This window comes from Hemiscyllium ocellatum, chromosome 6 (genome assembly GCF_020745735.1).
Source record: "Hemiscyllium ocellatum isolate sHemOce1 chromosome 6, sHemOce1.pat.X.cur, whole genome shotgun sequence".
Classification (NCBI taxonomy): domain Eukaryota; kingdom Metazoa; phylum Chordata; class Chondrichthyes; order Orectolobiformes; family Hemiscylliidae; genus Hemiscyllium; species Hemiscyllium ocellatum.
In genome coordinates, this window is record NC_083406.1 from 73728169 (window position 1) to 73740642 (window position 12474).

The window sequence follows — 12474 nt, forward strand, 5'->3', positions numbered from 1 at the left end:
TTGAAAAATTGCATACAAAGTTGATGGACTCCCATATAAAAAGAGGCTAAGAGTATTGCAGTAACTCGCCTCTTGGCTTCCCAAAGTCTATCCATCGTCTAAAAGGCACAAGTGAGGAGTGTGATGAAATTACTTCCAGCTTTGCAGGATTGGTGCAACTTTAGCAACACTCGAGCTTGACACCATCCAGAACAAAGCAGCCTGTTTGATTGGCACCATATCTACAAGCATCCACTTCCTGTGAGCACCAGTGCATTATTTACAAGATGCACAGCAGAAATTCACCCAAGATCCTTTAGACAGTACTCTCCAAACCCAGGATCACTGTCACCTAGAAAGAAAAGGCATTGATACATGGGAACACCACCACCATCAAGTTCCCCTCCAAGCCACTCACCATCCTGACTTGGAAATATATTGCCGTTCCTTTACTGTGACTCCTCCTTTTGTCACTCTTGGTCTTGCTTCCCTCCATCCCAACTAAATAATTCTAGTTTTCATTTGCTCTGACTGTGTCTCTGCATTCTGTGATTCTCCTCCCTTTCTCACTCTTTGCTTCTCTGTCCCTTTGTGTGTTCTTGCACTTTTTTTTCATAGTCATAGAGATGTACAACATGGAAACAGACCCTTCGGTCCAACCAGATATCCCAACCCAATCTAGTCCCACCTGCCAGCACCTGGCCCATATCCCTCCAAACCCTTCCTATTCATATACCCATCCAGATGCCTCTTAAATATTGCAATTGTACCAACCTCCACCACTTCCTCTGGCAGCTCATATCATATACGTACCACCCTCTGTGTGAAAAAGTTGCCCCTTTGGTCTCTTTTATATCTTTCCCCTCTCACCCTAAACCTATCCCCTCTAGTTCTGGACTCCCCCATCCCAGGGAAAAGACTTTGCCTATTTGCCCTATTCATGCCCCTCATAATAACAATGCTGCTAACGTTTAAGGTTGACCTTTCATCAAAATTAATATAAAGTTTGATATATGTAACATGTCTGTCACAAGATTTGGGCTGCCATTTTAAAATCTTGTCTATCTCATTAACATAATCAGACTGATGTCCTATATTTCTACAAACTGACTTTTATGTTCTTCAAGACTTGACCAGTTTAGTCTTCATGTGGTCAATATAACTAGAATCAAAGATCAAGTTAGGGTGAGGGATGGATGTTGTCTCAAAGTAAATTTTTTTTTCAAAATGTGGCCTTTTGTTGCAGGTGAGTTTATCATTGGCCGTGTGATTAAAGCTATGAACAATAGCTGGCACCCAGAGTGCTTTTGCTGCGATCTCTGCCAACAGATTCTTGCTGATATTGGATTTGTGAAGAATGCTGGCAGGTTAGTATGTTTGATAGCCCATTTATGTTGCAGTGTATGTTTACATCAGGTGTTGCTACGTAGACTTGACTTAAACATGATTGTCACAGAAGCACAGAATTCTGTCACATGAGAAGATCATTTGGCCCATCTTGTTATATTTGCTGCAATATTTCAAAATCAATCTTTCAAATTTGCATTCTCAACTTGCTTTGTATCTTCCATTACTTTAAATATTGATTGGTCTTAACTCAGAGGTAACCCACTCACCTCCAGGTCAGGAGATTAAGTGTTCTATTTTGTTCTATAGAAAACTAGATGGTGAACATTAGTATGGAATCTATCTTTGCTCATTTTTTATAAGCATTTATTTAACAATCTTAATTTCAATCTCACTTCTGTTCATCTAAATAGTACCTTCACTTGCATACAATTAATGTGCACTGAACAATATATTCATGACAGAAGTGCTGTTGTGACCCACTGGTAGTATCCCTACCTCTGAGCTTGGCGTTCCAGATTCAAGCCCCATCTGCCTCCAGAGGTATGTAATAACATCTCTGAATCGGTTGATTCAAAAAATCTACAACAATGATTGAACTAATTCTGGAATTGAAAGTTCATTTCATTTAAAAAAGGTAGATTACTGGCAAGAGGATGTTTGTGGCCCCTATTCTGTCTCTCCACTAATAGTGTCCCTATCTTTGAGATAGGAAGCCTGGGTCCATTTGTTCCCAAAGTAGGTAATAACAGTATCTCTGAACAGGTTACACAATAAAATATCTAATAGATTCCTGACCCAACCAGTGATTTGGAGCATACAATCTCAGTTAACATATTCCTGCAATGCTGAAGCAGTGCTTCATTTTTAGAGGAACTATCATCTGGATCCAATGATAAACTGGAGCAGTGCATATCCTCTGTAATACAACTATTTGCTGTATTTGAAAAAGAGTATGGGAGTTCTGTTGGTGTCTTAACCAACACAATACCACTAAATGAATTTGTCATTTATATTATATGTGTTAGTAGAATAGTTACAATGGTCAATTTTGTATGTAGACAGTTGACTCTATTATAATTCTGAATAGCCATCAAAAGTATTTAATTGGCTGTGAAAGACTTCAGGTTATCACAATGATCTGAAAGCACGGTATAAATGCATATTTCTTTTTCTTGTTTTCACCCTTTTACGTTAAGCCCTGTTCCTGAGACGACACCATTATCAATGTCAGTGTCAAGCCATCTTGAAATACTCAACTAGCCATGAGGAACCTATTGGGTGCACTGAAACGCAACAAAGATTACAGGCCCTGACAACATGGTAACTGTAGTTCAGAAGATCTAGGAACCAGGTTACCTATTGTCCTTGCCTAGCTTTACAGTATATTGAAGTGCGTAAAATTATTTTGATAAGATAGTTAGAGAAAAACTTTTTTCCTCTGGTGGAAGAGCCCAACACAATTCCTAGACAACAACAAAAGATTTCCCAGGGTAATCTAACCTGTCCAATTGCAGTGTTTTGAGCCTTCTCTCAATCATCAGTGATGTGATGCAAGACATCACCAATAGTAGCATGATGCCCTAACATAATAAATCTGACCCTGGTTTAGTGATGGCACTCCCCACCCATATAGAGTGTGGGATCATAGGAACAGAAGTAGGCTATTTAGTTTTTTGAGTTGTTATTGTTGTTGTTATCGTCATCGTATTTTATCTTGGCTAATCTGTATCTTAACTCCAACTACCTGTTTGACTGACGCTTGTTAGGCAATCTCAGTTTTGAAATTTTCAAAAAACCAGCATCTACAACTTTCTGGGGACATGATTTCCAGACTTTCTTCCCCCAGCAGCTTCCCCCCCTCCCCCAACTTATACATGGAGAAGTGCTAATTGGCATTATTCTTGAACCACGTATTTCTAATTTGAAGGTTTTGGAATTGTGCTGTGCTCTTCCACCAAAGGAAAAGTTTCTCTTTAGCTATCTTATCAAAATAATTTTAAGCACTTCAATTTGATCACCTTTTATTCTTCAATATTCAACGTAGCACATTCCAAATCTATGTAACCATCTGCAATAATTTGAAATGAACTTCAGTTCTGATGAAGTGTTATTGGGTTCTAAATGTTAATTCTGTTTGTCTTTACAAATGCTGCTAGACATGCTGAGTTTTTTCAGCATTTTCTTTTTATTTTCAGATCTTCCACATTCACAGTATTTTGCTTTATTAGAGTCCTTAAGTTTATCTGCTCACTGCAGTTTCTTGCCATATAGGAAAAACTATATTCTCTGCATTCAGAGTGAATAATGTGACACCTTCCTATGTCGAACTCCATCTGCCATGGATCTGTGATCCATGAGCTGACCTTTGCAATTTTCTGCTCCTCTTCCCCATCCTGTCTATTTGAATAAGTAACTATTGTCCCTACACAAAGTCTTCCCAGCTAGCCATTTGCCCCTCTAAGCCAATGGAATTAATAAAAAATATTAAATTTAGTTAGTATAAAAAGTAGGGATTGCCCATTTAGGACAGATCAAACGAATGTTTTTTTTCTATCAGAAGGCAGTGAAGATGGGGTCATTGAATATTTATAAGACCGAGACAGGTCGATTTTTGTTAGGCAAGGAAATTAACGGGGTAGATGGGAATGTGGAATTTGAAAAACTAACAGATCAGCCGAGATCTTATTGAATGGTGGAGTAGGCTTGAAGGGTCAAATTGCCACTCTGCCCCTAATTTGTATGTTCACACATTAATCAGGTTTCACTGATTCAGTAAGCTTTTTTTTAAGCTTTGTCTTGCCTTCTCAAAATCCATTCAACTAATATTGTTGGACACCCTTTTAATCTCCCACATCCCACTTCAGAAACCAGAGCACAAGATCAGAAACCAGAGAATAAAAACTAGGCTTTTACACCAGTGCTGCAATATTCAAGGTGCAATTACAAGGTTATATTGAGCCTTCTCTGGTGACTGAAAGATCCCACAAAATGCTTCAAAGGAGAGAAGAGCAGTTGTCTCTCTCGTGAGATGCATCCCTGACACTGCTGATGTTTACTGCCCAACCTTGTTGTCTTGAACTGAACATTCTCTGACCAAGCAAGAAAGCTAGAAATTGGTGATGCTGATTTGGGTCTGGTATTACATGTAGCACTCTATCCTGCCTGTCAGATGAACTAAATATGGCAGTTAGTGAATCGGATGTGTTTTTACAGCAGTTACCAATGGTTAAGTGTTCATATTCTAGCTTTTTTAAGTCCAGACTTTATTGAATTCTAGTTTCATTATCTGTCTATTTTGGGACTTGAATTCATGTGTTCAGAACATTATTTCTTACTACTAATCCAGTGGCCTGGTACTGCATTTCCATAATGTCCTGGTCAACATTTATTCTTCAACCAACATGACCAAAATAGCTAATCTGTTCATTATTTAATTGCTGATTGTGGGCCAAGATGTGCATATCCTGGCTGCTTTTTGTTTTAACTATATTTTTTAAGTGACTATGTTTCAAAAGAGATTTTATTGTTAATGAGGTTTTTGGGGCTTTCGCAAATCAGGAATGGCACTATATAACATCCAAGTCTTTCAACCTTCTCTGTTCAGATTCTGCTCAGACCCAAATGTCATTAAAATCTTGAAACATATCTGGATGCGAGAGCTGAGGGAAAATGAGGGAAGCTATGTTTCGTATCAAGGCAGTATTTAATTGAGTATCCTCAGTCAGAACATGTTCTGCTGCTTTGTTAATGTCCTTCCCTCCTCCTCAAAGTCAGAGGTGGGAAGTGTTCACAGATGATCCACATTACTAAGTTCCATTCATTCCTTTGACTTGCTTACTTGGCTACAGCTGCAATATTATTTTCTTGGCAAACTTCCAGCAAGAATAAGCCCAGGCTTGAACTGTTAATTGTCAAGTAACGTTTGCCCCTGAGTGAACTGGGCAACAACTCTGCCAGATAAGTGAAAGCAATGATCAGACTTTTTAGTTATTTTTGTGACAAAAGATTCCTAATCTATCAATAACAATTCTATCTACAATTCTCTACAAGTGTTTTTTCTCTGGTTTATTACATTAAACAATAACAGATCTACAATCTTGAATTAAATCCTAAAATGATTTGGAAGTCATGCAATTGGTATTCTAGACCCAAAATAATCCCTCTCAAGGCTGCTACGTGTCTGTGGGTGTCTTTCAGCCTTGAGGTGTTCTTCCAACAATGGAGGAAATGTAGTCTGATCTTGTTCTGATATCCTAATGACTTATAACCTAAAAATGGAGAATCTCTGCTTTTCTAGGTGCTTATCCAAGCTATAAAGCTTTACTTCTGAGCTATAAGCTTTGTTCATAGCACAGTAACACTGCAACTTGTCCCTTTATTTTGGAATGGCCAGTCTCAGAATAGAAACACAATTCTGTGGCTCCTTTAATTCCATGTTGATAGCTTTCCATTCTTATGCCTAAATGAAAAGATTTTGGAACAATTCAACTGTAATCCATATTAAATGATTTTAGTGGCAAGTACTGTTAAAGCATTCAGCAAGAGCCCAACCATTTTCTCTTGGCCTTCAGCTGGAATTAATATGCTGTTCCTCTACTGTCAACATATGTAAGGGCCATTTATCTAACTGCTGTTATCAAGTAGTTATACCAGCACTGTGGGTTCAAGGACAGGGTAGAGTCTGGTTCCTCTGAGTAGCTGTATGCTGCCAAAAACCTAGTTGACAGCAATGTGATGGATTGCATGCCACTCACTTGGATGAGTGCACCCACAGCAATGTTTAACAAACCCAATAAGTAAGTAAGTTTTTTTTAGTTGAAACATGCCCTTGCCATTTTGTTTCAGTATCCACTATGACATAATACGAGGTAAATGATTGTAGTGGATCACCAACGTTCCTTTGACAGACTTTTCCTTTTCTGGCACCTCAACCACCAATAATGCCTAAGGCAGCAGTGTTGCGGGGTCACCACCATTTTCTGAATTGCTGTTCCAAATTTCTCAAGCGTGTATCATTTTGACAGAAATTACTACTTTTGGTGCTTGGGTGTAATTGTGGGATCCTTCATGGGACATCATTGTAGAAACATCATACCCATAGCTGTAGAAGTTGAAAGAGATCTGACACCTCCACCTGCTTTTGGCAACTAAATGGAGACAGTAAATACACATCTCAGAAATTAACAATTTAAAAAAGTGTATTTTGATACCATGGTCCAATGTTGTGGTTCTGTTCGCCGAGCTGGGAATTTGTGTTGCAGACGTTTCGTCCCCTGTCTAGGTGACATCCTCAGTGTTTGGCAGCTTCCTGTGAAGCGCTTCTGTGATCTTTCCTCCGGCATTTGTAGTGGTTTGAATCTGCTGCTTCCAGTTATCAGTTCCAGCTGACCGTTGCAGTGGTCGGTATATTGGGTCCAGGTCGATGTGCTTATTGATTTGAATCTGTGGATGAGTGCCATGCCTCTGGGAATTCCCTGGCTGTTCTCTGTTTGGCTTGTCCTATAATAGTAGTGTTGTCCCAGTCGAATTCATGTTGCTTTCTTCTGTGTGTGTGGCTACTAAGGATAGCTGGTCGTGTTGTTTTGTGGCTAGTTGGTGTTCATGGATGCAGATCGTTAGCTGTCTTCCTGTTTGTCCTATGTAGTGTTTTGTGCAGACCTTGCATGGGATTTTGTACACTACATTGGTTTTGCTCATGCTGGGTATCGGGTCCTTCGTTCTGTTGAGTTGTTGTCTGAGAGTGGCTGTTGGTTTGTGTGCTATTATGAGTCCTAGTGGTTGCAGTAGTCTGGCTGTCAGTTCGGAAATGCTCGTGATGTATGGTAGACAACGGAATGAGGACATGCCGCAACCCAAAGGACTAGCCACACTACCATACATATTATAGGGCAAGCCAAACAGAGCACAGCTAGGGAATTCCCAGAGGCATGGCACTCATCCACGGATTCAATCAATAAGCACATCGACCTGGACCCAGTATACCGACCACTGCAACAAATAGCTGGAACTGACAACTGGAAGCGGCAGATTCAAACCACTACAAATGCCGGAGGAAAGATCACAGAAGCGCTTCACAGGAGGCTCCCAAGCACTGGGGATGTCACCTAGACAGGGGACGAAACGTCTGCAACACAAATTCCCAGCTCGGCGAACAGAACCACAACAACGAGCACCAGAGCTACAAATCTTCTCCCAAACTTTGAACAATGGTCCACTTATTGAGAACATAAGTAGACTCTGCTCTTCTCCAGTTCAAACAAATCCCAGTTATCCTGATTCTTTGTTTACTGTTTGTCAACCAACTTTCTATCCTATTTTGAAAAAAGTTGCTTGTGATATTAACATCACTGACAAATCCAATATTTATTGATCACCAATACCATTCCATTTAATGTAATTTGGAACAGTTTAGGAGGGAATCTCAAGATTTTAACCTGGCGTTAATGCAGGAGTGGCAGTATTGTTCCAAGCAGGGATAGTGTATGTCTGGGAGAGATACTTGCTTTGGTGGTATTCCTTTGCATTCTCTTCCTCTGAGACTTCTCTAGAATCTAAGTATTCTTGAGAGATTGCAACTAGTTCATCCATTATGGCAGTAGTTAGTTTAATATCAGAGAAAGCAGCCCACTAGATTCAGGGGACCTATCAGCCTAGGTTAACCAGGTAAGTTAAAGGTAGCATCAGATTGAAAGAAAAAGTGGAAGGTATTATTGATAAGTCAGCAGATTGGGAAAGCTTTTAAAAACAACAAAAGATGACCAAAGAACAGAAATTAACTTTGAGGGAAACCGGCAAGTAATAACAAAATGGACAGCAAAAGCTTTGTTAATCAAATTAAAAGGGCAGAGCAAGGTTAATCTGAACTTTGGCCCCTAAAAGAATGAGGCTGTGAATCAGTGAGAGAGAAGAATGAAATTGCTTAGTGATAAGCAGGATATTTAGACTTTGAGATAATTACCATTTTCACATATAATCTATTACTTCAATTATAATTGGGAGTGAACTGCTTCTTGAGTGAGAACATACCTAGGCAATTTTGTATAGGGTTGGGTTACAAATTATGGCTTTGGTTTTAGTGGCTAACAACATGCAAAGGATGCCCAGTTTTGGTTGCTGGATCTGTTGGAAGTCTGACCTTTTGCCTGAAACATGATGGAGGGTATCCTCCATGTGAAGATGGGACTTTGGTCTCAAAAAAAAACCTGGACTGCGGTATTCACTCCTACCAATACAGTCATGGACAGATGCGTCAGTTCAGACAGCAAGGCCAAGTGGATTTTTCTCTTGTTGGGTCTGCGGCAGATGGTGAGGGAACCAATCTAACAGCTGTGTCCTTAAAGACTCAATCAGCTTGGTCAATACTGGAGCTGCTACTGTGCCATTCTTAGTGATGGACAAATGAAGTCCTGTGCCTCTGTCACCCTCATTACTGACTCCAAGTGGTATTCAACATGGAGGAGCACTGATTTGGAGATGGTGAGGTAATTATCAGGAGGTTCCTTTGCTCATTTTTAGCCTGATGCCATTGACCCCAGACTCCATGAGATCTATGTTGAGGATTCCCAGGGCAATCCTCATCTGACAGCAAACCATTTTTCTGTCACCACCACTAATGATGCCGGGAGGGTCATTTGTAAGTATGTTTCTGTAAGAATGACTGTGTCAGGCTGTTGTTTGACTAGTCTGTGAAACAGCTGTCCTAATTTTGGAGCAAATTCGATGATATTAGGAAAGACAGCTTTATAGATTTGACAGAGCAGTGTTTGTGGTCATTGTTTCTGGTACCTAGATCAATGCCAGGTAGCGCATCCAATTTCATTCATTTGTTTAAATTTTATAGTGATTTGGCATAACTAGGTGGCTTGCTTGGTCATTTCAGAGGGTAGTTATGGTTCAATCACATTGCTGTGGGTCTGGCATCACATGCAGGCCAGACCAGGTGACTGGCAAATTTCCTTCCCTAAAGGACATTAGTCAACCAGAGGTTTTTACAGCAATCATCAATATTGCACTTTGCCATTGGCCTAGCTTTTAATTCCAGTTCAGATTTTACCTTCTGTTGTGATGGGATTTGAACCCATGTCCTTGAAACATTAGGCTGGATTACTAGTCCAGCGACTGCACCACTACAGTTTGGATCATTTTCTTCTATCCTTTGCAAGTTACATCCTGAAAATCTCACAGCTTTACTTTGATCTCAGTCAGCTCGGAATTTGCTGTAGCATTGAACACAATTATACCCAATGCGGTTGTTCTGATGCACATAGCCAGCTTTGTAATCTGAATCAGTCCAAGACTTGGCATCAGAGGAACAAATTGTTGTGATTTGTTTTAAGAGGCATCTTAGTTTCATCCCTTCCCTAGTTTATTCATTGCTTTTCCTGAAATGATTCATTTATGTTGGGATATAGTTCTGGTTAGCACTAACAATCCTTAACTCCTCAACCAAGAGTCATTCTTTATCACCAAGTCTATTTGATGGGCTTTGGCAGACGACTTGACACTGTAGGTATATAACTGTACTTAGTCCTGTTATTGTCTGGTATCCAGCATTTAGTTATCCAGGAGGATGTCTGAATGGTAATCAGATATAGAAAATGCTATTAGCATTGTCTTGTCACCAGTTTTGAAATTTGCCTGACAATAAGTGAATGAATGGTTTCATTGTTATAGCATGCATATATGAAAGTATGAGTTAGGACATTCAGCCCCTCAATACCTGTCCACCAATCAAAAAGATCATGTCTGATCTGATTATAACATCAAATACACGTTCCTGCATATCCTAATAACCTTTATCCCTTTTCTCAACAAGAAGCTATCCACTTTTTTAAAAAAAGGTCAAGCACTCTCTTCCTTTAAAAGGTGACGGAAGCAGAGTTTCAAAGACTTGTCACCTTTTGAGAGAAAAAAAAGTCAAAAAAAAGTCACATCATCTTCTTTTGAGATGGACAACCCCTGATTTTTAGCCATTGACAGCCAGTTCTGGATTCTCCCAGAAAAGGAAACATCCTCTCCACATTCGTCCTGTCAACATCCCTCAGAATTTTGTTTGCTTCAGTCAAATTGCTTCTTTTCTAAATTCCAGTGCATACACTGGAACCTTTCCTCAAAAAATAACCCTCTCATCTCCGGTATTACTCTGGTAAACAGGATTTCATTCCAGAGAGAAATCTCTTGTCAAATAAGAGATTGTGCAGTTGAGACCTGTACTTGCTAGAGATCAAAAGGATGAGAGAGATCTCATTGAGGTATAAAAGATGCTAAAGGGGATCGACAAAAGGGAAAATTAAAAGCAACCCATCAACTTTGTCACTCTTGCTTCTTTTAAGACTCTAAAATAAAGTCCATCAGTACTTGGCACTTGTCAGCCTATCTGTCTCAAAAACTTGCTCTAGTAATTGTGATTTTTCTGAGTTCCTCCCCTTTCATTTTTTTGTCTTGTTGCTGCTTCTGGGCTGTAACTTGGATCTTCTATTGTGATGACTGATGCAAAATACCTGTTCAAATTATTCACTTATTGTCCTTACTTTCTATCCTTAATTTTCCAGCCTCACTTTCTCCAGTTATTTACTTTGTTAATGCTTAAAATATTTATTAGAAACTCTACAGCCTGTGTTTGTATTTCTGGTTGGCATTATTTTGTACACTATAATTTCTCCCTTATGATTTTGGCCATTCTTTGCTCTTTCATATTCTGTAAGCTGTCTTATATGCTCTTAATTTTCATTTGATACTTTCTTTGACATTTCTAATTAATCATGAATGCTGGGTCTATCCCTTGGAATTATTACTTATTTAAAAGGACCAATGCTGTGTATTCGCAAATAACCATTTTAAGTGACTGCCACTACCCCTCTACTGACTTCTCCTTTAATCTAATTTACCTATTCACTTTTTAGCCAGCTCTGCTTTCCTGTCCTCATAATGCCCCTTATTTAAATATAATAAAATAGTCTTGGACCCACTCCTCTGTCCCTCAAACTGAATTTATAATGCATTCCTATTTTGGAACCTTGGGGTTCCTTCATTATAATTTCATTCATTAATCGTGTCTCTTTGTACATTATCAGATCTATTATACCCTGCTCTCCGATCAGCTCCAGAATATTTTGTACTAAGAAACTAACCTGAAAATGTTCTTCATTAAGGCTACCTTTGCCCATTTGGCATTTCCAGTCAATATATAGATTAAAATCTCCTATGGTTATTGCTGTGCTATTCATTCAAGCTTTGTTTCTTCCTTTAAGCTGTACTTTACCATGCGGTTATTGCTAGGAGGCCTGTACACCATTCTCTCAACCACTTCTTGCCTTTATCATTACTCATCTGTACATAAACATCATCCTCATTTTGGGCTCCTGAACTTGGGTCATATCTCTGAACTGCTAATCGTTTCAATAACTAACCGAACCACCTATTCACCTTCTCTTACTTTCCTACCATTCCTGGATGTGCTATATCCTTCAGTTCCAGGTCTCAATCCATTATGCAACTTTGTCTCTGTAATGGCTACCAGATTTCTCACACTCATTTCTATTTGTGCTCTGGGTTCATGTTTGGAATGTTTATATGCATTCAGATACAGAACCTTTAGTTTTATCCTTTCTACCCTTTTTGAAAACTCCTAGCTTTTTCTGATAGTTGATTCTTTGGTCATAATACAGAAATTACAAAACTAGGTTCCTGCTACAGGACAGATTCCAGGCTGAAAATTGTACAATAGATCATGTTTTATTTTGGTTTTAACAAGGTCATCTCTCACTGAGACAGAAGTACTCAATATTGCAGAGTTGGTTTGAATAATAAGACATTTTTTCAGTAACACAAATGAAGATAAGATGGGATAAACCAGTTTATGTGCTAATAATAAAAACTCAAAGCAGTTTAAACATACAATAAAAGTATAATTCCATTAATTCCAAAGCACCTCTTTACAAGTTCAAACAGTGGCAACACCTTTTGTACAGTACTTGCACCAGAATCATTTTCTGTCACCTCAATACATTTAACTGTGATTTTATCTAGGATGTAGGTTTACTCGCTGAGCTGTAGGTTTGATATCCAGACATTTCATTACCTGGCTAGGTAACATCATCAGTGGCGACCTCCAAGTGAAGCGAAGCTGTTGTCTCCTGCTTTCTA

General features: G+C 39.1%; 1 protein-coding gene across 5 annotated transcripts in view; it reads left to right on the plus strand.

Annotated features, from left to right (window-relative positions):
* The window catches only part of lims2 (LIM and senescent cell antigen-like domains 2), a 120205-nt gene that overhangs the window by 80567 nt on the left and 27164 nt on the right, over positions 1–12474 (plus strand). For all 5 annotated transcript variants that reach the window (XM_060826028.1, XM_060826029.1, XM_060826027.1 and 2 more), the window contains exon 4: positions 1226–1346. In XM_060826028.1, coding sequence (XP_060682011.1) covers positions 1226–1346 — 121 coding nt within the window. The remainder of the gene's footprint in view (positions 1–1225; positions 1347–12474) is intronic.